This window comes from Dermacentor silvarum, chromosome 8 (genome assembly GCF_013339745.2).
Source record: "Dermacentor silvarum isolate Dsil-2018 chromosome 8, BIME_Dsil_1.4, whole genome shotgun sequence".
Classification (NCBI taxonomy): Eukaryota; Metazoa; Arthropoda; class Arachnida; order Ixodida; family Ixodidae; genus Dermacentor; species Dermacentor silvarum.
The window spans coordinates 151,912,382-151,923,202 of record NC_051161.1 but is presented as its reverse complement, the minus strand read 5'-3'; the positions used below and the strand labels follow the sequence as shown (position 1 = coordinate 151,923,202).

General features: G+C 48.7%; 2 protein-coding genes across 2 annotated transcripts; both read left to right on the top strand.

Moving 5' to 3' along the window:
• The first annotated feature begins 4,737 nt into the window (after window positions 1-4,737).
• On the top strand, window positions 4,738-8,038 carry LOC125947432 (uncharacterized). Its single transcript, XM_049672128.1, has 2 exons — window positions 4,738-6,174; window positions 6,896-8,038. The coding sequence occupies exons 1-2, from the start codon at window positions 5,000-5,002 to the stop codon at window positions 7,053-7,055; spliced, it is 1,335 nt and encodes a 444-aa protein (XP_049528085.1). The 5' UTR covers window positions 4,738-4,999; the 3' UTR covers window positions 7,056-8,038.
• Window positions 7,820-8,953, top strand: LOC125947740 (uncharacterized). The gene is made up of 2 exons (XM_049673008.1): window positions 7,820-7,972; window positions 8,663-8,953. Exons 1-2 carry the CDS (start codon window positions 7,820-7,822, stop codon window positions 8,951-8,953), a joined length of 444 nt encoding a protein of 147 aa, XP_049528965.1.
• Window positions 8,954-10,821: the final 1,868 nt, after the last annotated feature.

The window sequence follows — 10,821 nt, the reverse complement described above, 5'->3', positions numbered from 1 at the left end:
AGGGGTGGCGGGCCGGGCCGGGCGGGTAACGAAGATTATTTCCGGGCCCGGGCCGGGCCCGGGCCTCGCCATAAATGTTTTGATCAGGCTCGGGCGGGTCGCCCAACGTAAAAAAATTCACAGCATATCCACGGGGTGAATGATGATGAGTGGGCGAAGTTCCGGAGGGAATCATCGGATCTCCCGCTTAAGGGGACGCTAGCACAAACGCGTTAGAAACGTGCAGTACTCTCTAGTAAGGGGGAGCGGCCACAGCGTCTTACGCAGCCATTTACACATGCCGGAACGTGCACCGCGTTTGCCGACGCCATCACATGACTGCCGAGAGAGTATACCTCCCGTATTCATAAACGCTCCTCGACTTGAACTTGACTTGCCACCGCTTTGGGCAGCGTGTTCGAAACGCGTTGAAGGTAAGGCGGAGAGGCCACAGCGTCTTACACCAGCTTCTTACACGGGCCGTAACGCGCTAGCACAAACGCGTTAGAAACGCGCTAGAAACGCGGCCTTTCGTTAATGTTGGGTATTTATTGCCATCGTGGTGCGTGTGTCCATGTCCGCTTCGTGGCGTAGTGGGCTAACGCCGCGCGCTCGGAAGCGAGGGGTCCCTGGTTCGATTCCGCGCTACGGACACAACTTCGGAATTTTTTTTCTCATTTTTCTCAGACTGGTTACACACTACTACTACGACGACGACGACGAACGGGTGCCGCTATAAGGAGCTTCGCCCCTAAAACGGGCCCGGGCTGGGCTCGGGCTGAAAAAATCGGCCCGTGCAGTGCTCTACAAGTTCGTGGGCCCATATGAAAGGATCAGCTGCGATTGTGCTACTCACGCACAAGGAACGACACTTTTGTATTTTATTTACAGGCAGTAAAGTGATAAATGGTGTCAGTGGACGCTGGCGTGATCATGACAATGCCACCGTACCGATATGGGCCATAAACGATTCTAATAAGGGAACATTTCTGCAAACCCTCACGGTCCTTTCTCATGTTTCTTCAATTGTTCAAACGCGGTAAATTTAGGTTAGGAGAATATTCTTACAGAATTACCGAAGAATTGTACCAGTAATTATATCATGGTGCTGCGATCTGATTCAGCAATAGAGTTAGTTAAGAACAGAACAGCAGAATGCCATAGCAACTTTGGTGATTCCAGCCAAAAACAATGTCTGCTTGCAACACTTTGTGAGCATAACTCAAAAAGGGTGTGGTCTGTGATTGGAGTCGTTCTCTATTTTTACACGACAAACTGCATTAACACGTCAAGGTGTCTTTTCGCATAATTTCCAATACTCCTAAGCGTACGTCGTGGTAAAAGGATATGAAGACCTTTAGTATTTCTGGAATTTCGGGAAGGTATATGGGAATGGCTCAAATGATAAGACACGTGTGTTGCATATTGAGGATAGAATGTTTATGTTTCGAGGTATCGGTTTGTACCAAGCAAAAAGTTTGTGAAACAATTCGGACAGCCTTCATTTGCACCGAAGATCCGGTACGCAAAAATTGTGCTTTGATATAATTCAAATATACTCAGTCAAATAGCTTCTATATTCCTTTGTAAGAATACTACGTCTGGGGCTGCAGCCAAGTTTTACTACTTATATGTATTTTAATTGCACACACTGGACACTATTTATTTTTGTGGTACGTTTCAAGTTGCACAAAAATCGCACAAACACGCCTTTTCCATGACATAACTGAAGACGCAAAAATATTTCTTAGTAATGCCTTCATAAATGTTTGCCTTAAGAAAGAAATGAACTTTCAAAACACGTAACCTGGGTTTATTGTCTCAAATACATTACACCTAAAGTGCAAAAGAAGTTTGGAAGCACGTTCGCATGTTCACGAAACCAGCCAGAAATTTTTTTAGGAAGACGTTGGTACAGTAGAAAGAAACAAAACAAGAACCGTAACTAAATGACCTGCATTTGGTAATATGCCATCTGGCGGGAAACCGCCAAACTAAGCAGCGACAAAGGGATAAAAAAATAGCGGCGCCGCTGGCTTCGAACCTGCGAACTCACAATTGAGGTATCAGTGATTCTAATCGTTGGTCACGCAGAACGCTCGGCTATCGGTTCGACGTGCTCCTGGAGGCAAAAACTAGATTTATATACGTGCCACAATAAATTCTGCGACCTTGGTATGAAAAATGCGATTTTGGAACGACTTTTTTGCCATTTCAAGAGCTGCTGCTGCAACAAGCTGAAAGCTGAGTCATTGAAGTTGATAAACCCCCGGTAATACGTCGATCGATGCAATAGGCTCATCGCAAATTGCTTTTTACTGGCCAAAAAAGCCTCAAAAATATGGCCTTTTCCATAGACTCCCATACTTCGAACTTCGCCCGCAATTTGGAACGGGTTTTCTGTCGTAAGTAATGGTACCGTTTGCATGAGATGTCGGCCTAAGCTCCTAGAGGCTATTTCCACGGTAATATTTTGAAAGATGGCTTCTAATATTAGTTATTTGGGAAAAACGACGCTCTCCCATAAAAAATGCGCATGTTTTCAGAGGCAGCCGCTAGAGGCGCTGTTCGGCGATGTCCCAGATTCCTGGTATTGGATTGTTTCTGTTGATGGATCGTGAACTCCAAGGACAGGGCAAGACAAGAGCACCGACTTCCATCTGTTGAACGCCTGCTGTTGTGGAGCATCCCGAGAAAATTCTTGCTTTTTTGACAAAAAAAGACTAAGTGGTTTCAGCACTTCAGAGAGATTGGGAATGAACCTGGCGAGGTATGTTGCCATTCCGAGAATTCTCTGCAGCTCGGTTCTGTTTCTTGGGCTCTCCATTTTCAAAACGGCTTCGACCTTTTCGCCGGGTCGTATTCCGTCTTGTTCTATTCAGTATGCAAGGAATGTGGGGCATTGAACATTAAACAAGCATTTGCTTTCGTTTAATGTCACTCCAGTCTTGACGAGAAGCTGAAGCGCATTTCTGAGCCTCTCATTCTGTTCATGCTCGTTCGAACCCCCAATAAGCATGTCGTCCATGTGACAGACAACGCTGCTGACGCATTTTGAAAAGCATGACATGTGTTTTTGGAAGTTTTAAAACGAGCAGACGCAATTCCAAGCGGTAACCGGTTGAAGTAGAAGCGCCCAAAAGTTGAGATGAATATGGTGAGCTTTTCAGAATGCCCACAAAGCAGAATTTGCCAAAATTCAGAGTTAGCGTCCAGTTTGGAGAACACTTTAGCTCCATCAAGAACTCCGAGAGTGTGCTCCACGGAAGGGATAGGATGCCATTCTCTCAGAACGTGGCAGTTCAGTTCTATGAAACCCACGCAGATTCTGATGTCTCATTCTCACTCTCAGTATATATACTACAGACTACATACTCAAACAGACTACATACTCAATCCGCTCATCAACAGGTGATATGACACCAATTTTTTGCATTCTTTGTAGTTCCGACTTCGTCTTTTCGTATAAAGGAATTGGCATGCCCATCGGAGAGCTGAGCGCGAAAGGTTTCGCTCCTGCTGGCAGCTGAATCTGGTGTTCTTAGTGCAGCTTACCGATTCCCTAGAACAACGCTGGAAATTCTTCTTTTGGGTTCACTTTCTTAGCAATGGTGTTTACAAATGTCAACATCCGGAGTTCTCTGATCGCTGGCTTGCCTAGCAACGGAGTGCTGACCTCATCAAGGACCTAGATAGCGTGAGTAGCCATACGGTTGCGGTAGATGAGCTAGAGTTGTGCTACTCCTGCGGCTTGAAGTTTTCCATCCGGAGCATGTAGCTGGTGGGGGGGGGGGGAGATGAGAGAAAAGGCGTGTTCTTGAGCGTCTGAAATATTTGTATTGGGAGGACGGTTTTGTTATCGCTAGTTTCGAAGTCTACTGGCTGGCGTTGAACAAAGACTAATTGTTCCCAGGTTCCAGCATCGGACGTCTTGACTGCTCCGAGGAATCCTGCTTCTAAAGTAACTTGTTTGGTGTCGACAAAACCGAAGCGCCGAGACGGAGGCGTATTGACACTTTTTACGGCTATTCCCGCAGACTTACGGGCATGCTGGGCAGAGAGTTCGAGGGTTACGCTCTTGACCGCACCAACGTCATGCTTTCTGTACGCTGTTTTATCCGGAGGATGTAGATCGTTGGTTTGCGCTGTGTGAATAACTGCCGTTTTTATTCTTTGTTAAAATACGCCAACTGGCTTGGGGACCAGGCTCAACTTTGTTCACAGATGGCACTTCCTTATGGAGCTTGGCTTGTTGCTGATGGTCGTTCTCGATTTGGCCGACGGATTCAGGAGCTTTTTGAAGAGTGAGGTCCACGTCGAGCTGTAGCCTGGAGGATAGCTGCTTATATATTTTCCGAACTACCAGGCGAACGCGCACGAACTCTTCTCGAAGAAGGCCGAACTCGCAATCTTGTGAAAGTTGTGAAGCATATAGTAACGAAATCTTCTGCGACTCAGCGTCTTTCTGCACTCTCGTTTCGAATCTGCCTTGTTCAAAGATTACGTTGCGTCGCGGGATCATGTAATTGCCGAACTGCTCCTCCACTGCGTCGAATTGTCGAAGTGGCACATACCCACTGACCCAAGTTGGCATCACAGAGGCTCATTCAAGGCCAGTATAGACTGAATGGCACACACCCGGTGGTCCAAGTCGGCGCCGAAAAGTTTCTTCGAACAGCGGTGCTTGCCCAGTCCCTCGTCTACAGGGGCCCATGTTGTGGTGTCCGGCCTATCGCCACCGTCCTTAAGGCGCAGGCGCGCAAAACGAATAAAAGGCGTGCGCCGCAACCTGCGCGTGGGCTTATCTCGACCAGCCACGCACCGATGAACATGTGGCAATAAACGTCGCTTCGCCCCTGGAAACTTGTCTGCTCCTTCGCATGAACCACGCAACACAACAACTGGTGACGAGGATGGGATTTGAAGACGTCGTTCTTCAGTTTGGAAGGCAAGTGTTTCCGAAATTCACTCGGTGAAGAAGACTGTCTTTTTGCAGTTTACGGAGCCTGTGACTGTCATCATGACTGGGGCCGAGGCAGCAGTGACGCACTTCGCTGGGCGACTGGGCCAGCTGGAACCTTTTGACGAGTCCGCCAGCGATTGGGCTTCGTACGAAGAGCGGCTTACGTCGTTACTGATTGTAAACCGAGTACCCGACGGCGACAAGGTACACGCCTTTTTGAGCATTATCGGTCCGAAGACCTACGGGTTGTTGAAGTCATTAACAGCTCCCGAACTGCCTTCTACGAAGAGTTTCGAAGACCTCAAGAAAGTTTTGAGCGACCACCTGTCCTCGAAGCCGTCCGTCATTGGAGAACGGGCCAAGTTTCACCGGAGGTGTCAACGAGAAGGCGAGTCCTTATCTAGTTATGTTGCCGAGCTTCGTAAACTGTCGCAAACGTGCGAGTTTGGAAGCGCCCTTGACGAGTCCCTTCGGGACCGCTTCGTGTGCGGCCTGCTACGAGAAGACATTCAGCGAGTGCTTTTCACGGAAGATAGCAAGCTTACGTTCCAGAAAGCGGTGGAGCGAGCTCTGGCAATGGAAGCGGCTAAGAAGAGTGCTGCTGAGGCACGCGGCACCGACGCCGCAGTCGGCGATGTGCACAAGGTGCAACCAGAGACGCAGAAAACATGCAAAAGCTGCTTTCGCTGTGGTTCGCCAAAACACACGAGTGAAGCATGCCCTCACTTGGACGCAACTTGTTTCAGTTGCAGCAAAAAAGGGCATATCCAGAGAGCCTGCCGAAGCAGTGGTAAGACTTTTTCTAAGAAAAAGCAGACGAAAAAGAATGTGAAGATGCTGACGGTTGTGTCGCGGAAAGCTTCGACCCTCAGTCTAAACGGCGTGTCGGCAGCTCAGAGCGACCCTGTCACCGTGCAGATGACCATCGACGGCGTCTTGGTGAACATGGAGCTAGACACGGGAGCGGCTGTTTCCGTCATGTCAAAGACGCAGTTCCGTCAGCTCTTTCCTTCGGCTGTAGTGGAGCCTACGACAGTTAAACTTCGTACCTACACAGGAGCACTGGTACGACCCCAGGGAGTCTCGTCGGTCAACGTGCAGCACGGCGACCATTCTGCAATTCTCCCACTCTACGTCGTAGACCACAAGGGACCACCTCTACTGGGCCGGGAGTGGCTGCACGCCGTCCGGCTGGAGTGGGCGAAAATCTGGAACCTGAACAACATTACAAGGTCAGACACTCCTACTCATATCAGCGTAAAAAAGAGGCTAGACGCATTGCTGGCGAAGTACCAACTCCTTTTCAAAGACGAGTTAGGCACGATAACGGAAGAGCGCGCCGAACTTTTTTTTAAACCTGATATGAAGCCGAGATTCCTAAAAGCCAGGAACGTTCCGTTCGCGTTGCAAAAAGCTTTTGACGCTGAATTGGCTAAAATGGAACAGCTGGGAATTATATCGCCCGTTACGACGTCAGAATACGCTACTCCTGCGGTACCCGTAATCAAGCAAGATGGTAGCATACGTATTTGCGGCGACTACAAGACGACCGTTAACCCGTGCCTTGATGTCGACCGCTACCCATTACCGAAGGTAGACGACCTGTTCACAGCCTTGTCGGGAGGTAAGCACTTCTCGAAGATTGATCTCAACCGGGCCTATCAGCAAGTGGTGATGTCAGAGTCGTCAAAACAATACCTCACGTTGAATACGCAGAAAGGATTGTTTGCTGCTAATCGACTCGCGTTTGGAATTTCGTCCGCTCCCGGGATTTTCCAAAGAATAATTGACACCATGCTGAAGGGTTTACAAGGGGTTTGCTGCTACCTAGACGACATTCTGGTGACTGGTAAAAATGATGAAGAACATTTCATCAATCTGGAGGCTGTGTTAAAACGACTTCTTGAAAGAGGCGTTCGTGTCAAGAACGAGAAGTGTTCGTTTTTCCAACAGGACCTTTGCTACCTCGGACACAGAATCAGCGCACAAGGCATATCGGCAACGACGGAGAAGGTTGACGCACTCCTCAAGGCTCCAGCCCCTAAAGACAGGCAGCAGCTGCAGTCGTTCCTGGGAGTCGTCAATTTCTACGGCAAGTTCCTTCCTAACCTAGCAACGGTGGCGCAACCATTTTTCAGGTTGCTATGTAAAAACGCCACGTGGTGCTGGGATGAGTGTTGCCAGGAAGCGTTCACCAAGATAAAGAACTTGCTAGCCTCTCCACCAACTTTGGCGCACTACGACCCGTGCAAACCATTGCAGCTATCATGCGACGCATCGCACTATGGTTTAGGCGCGGTTCTTTCTCATGTTTTAGATGATGGCAGCACGAAGCCAATCGCTTTCGCATCGCGTACCTTGACCGATGCCGAAAAGAAATACAGCCAGCTCGAGAAAGAGGCCCTTGCAATAATTTTTGGTGCTAAGAAGTTTCATTTCTACGTTTACGGTCATTCGTTCACATTAGTCACCGACCATAAACCGCTTCAAACCATCTTGGGCCCAACAACCGGCATTCCGACAATCGCAGCAGCGCGTTTGCAGCGATGGGCTGTCACATTGTCCGCTTACCGGTATTCGCTTATCTTCAGAAAATCAAGCGAGAATGCTGAAGCCGATTTCTGCTCGCGCCTGCCGCTATCAATTGTGAAAGACGAAACACAAGAAAGAGAGGAAACTTTTTATTCATTGCGGTTGCAATCAATGCCAGTTTCAAGCCAGGACATTGCTCGAACAACAGCTCGGGACCCCTTGCTTTGTAAAGTGATAGATTGCATAAATGTGGGGTGGCCGGCGTCTGTGACTGAAAACGATTTGAAGCCTTTTTTTGACAGACGCAACGAGCTCACAGTTCACCAAGACTGCATCATGTTCGGGATGCGAGTGATCGTGCCGGCAAAGTTGCGCAACTTGCTGCTGGACGAACTCCACGAAGGGCACCCAGGCACCGTGCGCAGCAAGCAACTGGCGCGCAGCTACGTGTGGTGGCCGTCCATCGAGGCGGACCTCGAGCATCGTGTCAAGGCCTGCGTAAGTTGTCAAGAACAACGTTGCGAGCCATGCAAAGCGCCCCTGCATCCTTGGTCTTGGCCGACAGCACCATGGCAGCGCGTACATACAGATTTTGCTGGCCCCTTTCTGCACGCAATGTTTCTTGTAGTCGTGGACGCGCACTCCAAGTGGCCGGAAGTGTTTGTTATGCACTCGACTACGTCGGAGGCTACAGTTGACAGATTGAGAGAGCTGTTTGCACGGTTTGGTTTCCCAGAAACCATTGTCACTGATAACGGCCCGCAGTTTACTTCCGAAGAGTTCAAGCTTTTTGTAAAAGAATTGGGCTGTCGTCACGTGCTTACAGCACCGTATCATCCCAGCTCAAATGGGCTTGCAGAGCGTTTTATTCAGACACTTAAAAACGCTCTTCGTAAATCTAGCGGAGCGGACACATTACAACTGAGGCTTCACAAGTTTTTGCTTAACTATCGCAACTCGCCCCATTCGACAACAAATGAGTCACCAGCAAACTTGTTACTAGGACGACGGCTGCGAAATCAACTCGATGTTGTCAAGCCAGCGGTGGGAGGAAGGGTTGCATATAATCAGTTCAAGCAATCCGTGGCTCGCCCACGTCGTGATCGTGACATAGCAGTCGGTGACCAAGTGATGGCTCGCAATTATCGAGGCAGACCAAACTGGGTCCCTGGTGTTGTTGTGGGGCAGTCCGGCCCTTTGTCTTTTATCGTTCGTGCTACCACACCCAGAGGCAGTTTCACCTGGCGTCGTCACAAGGACCAGCTGCTCGCGCGGACCACGGATCCGGACCGCGAGGCATCTGACCAGGAGGGATGCGAGTTCCTGGCGTTTCCACCAAGCGTCGACCCAGTGACATCCTCCGCTCCTACCACCAGTGGTCCTGCCGCTTCGCAAGAGATCCAGACGGCGGGTGCAAGACGCTACCCGACTAGACCGTCGACCACCGGACAGATATCAAGCTGGAGTTTAGCTTGGTAAATTAGCCAATATAAAAGGGGAGGGATGTGGTGTCCGGCCTATCGCCACCGTCCTTAATGCGCAGGCGCGCAAAACGAATAAAAGGCGTGCGCCGCAACCTGCGCGTGGGCTTATCTCGACCAGCCACGCACCGATGAACATGTGGCAATAAACGTCGCTTCGCCCCTGGAAACTTGTCTGCTCCTTCGCATGAACCACGCAACACAACACATGTCGGCGTGAAAGAGGTTCGTTGAAGAGCGGCACGTACATTGCCACGCACTGCAGAGGCCCAAGTTTGTCCGAGGGTTGGTTTCCAACCCTGTTATATCAGCACAGCAGCCCCATGCGCACCATTCGACCACGGACTACCCAGTGACCAGACACCAGCATATATATATATATATATATATATAGTAGTAACTGGATTTTTCAATGGGCCAAGCGTATTTAGGAAAGTCAGAAGCACAACTTCGCGGTTATCTTAGGTTTAATATTTTCCCAACAGTTTCGGTCGGTGGACCGACCTTTTTCAAGGGATACAGGAAATTCTTGCAACAGTCTTTTTATATCTTCAGGCAGAGAAAGAAGGCGCCAAAAAAAGGTGAGAAAGGAGAGATAGAGAGATATACGACAAAGTTGAACATGCAAAAAAAAAAAAAAGAATGGAGAGTTAAAGGAAAGACGCCAAGACCTGGTCGTGCCAGACAAAGCAGAGGGCACGGGCGCTGTTAAGCGTGTTTCACATGCACAATTGACGGACACGCCTGTCATGTTTAGTTGAACATGCAAAAAAAAAGAAAAAAAAAGGAGGGAGGGAGAGTTAAAGGTAAGACACCAAGACCTGGTCCTGCCTGACAAAGCAAAGGGCAAGGTCGCTGTTAAGCGTGTTTCACATGCACAATTGATGGACACGCCTGTCATGTTAAAAAAAAAGAGAGAGAGAGAGAGAGTTAAAGGAAAGACACCAAGACCTGGTCGTGCCAGACGAAGCTTAGGGCAAGGTCGCTGGTAAGCGTCTTACACATGCACAATTGGCGGACACGCCTGTCATGTTAAGTTGAGCATGAAATGAAAAAAAAAAGAGGGAGAGTTAAAGGAAAGAGAGTTAAAGGAAAGACACCAAGACCTGGTCGTGCCAGACAAAGTAAAGGGCGAAAGACGAGAAACACGAAAGAAGAAGAAATAACCTGCAAATGTAGTGACAGCGTGGCGAAATCAGCATGAAATTGAAAAGCAAGGGCAAAACACGAAAAACACGAAATACGAAGAAGCAGCCTGCAAATATGACAGTAACAGCCTGGCGAAATCAGCATGAAGTTGAAATTGAAAAGCAAGGGCAAAACACGAGAAACACGAAACAAGAAGAAATAACCTGCAAATATAATAGTAACAGCGTGGCAAAATAAGCATGAAATTAAAAAGCAAGGCACAATAATGTGGGTGGTTCGGTCCGCTCCCCCACTGCGGTAGTGGGCATTCTTTCGACATCACACACGTGTTCGGCTTGCCCATGCGGGGATTAAGTTCTGATTTTAGCTAATTTAACTTATGGACAAAGAAACGAGAGGTTTCCCATGTGTTCATTTATGCCGTGCGTGATTGTTCTAAATTTGTGGATAAAATATGACTCTCTTTGTTCCCGTTCACGAGAAGAGCGGAAGCCTGACTGGAGAAGAGTGACACGTATTTTATCAAATGAATGCTCAGGCAGACTGATATGCTTTGAGAATGGGAGATGTGGTAGTGCGCGGGTGTGAGCTCTGTGGTTGTTTAGACGGAGTCTGAACGCGGTTCCAGTCTGGCCTATATACTGTTGGTCGCAGACTTCACAATGGAGCATGTAGATCACATTGCTGCTGTCACAATTTAGAGGTTCCTTAATTTTG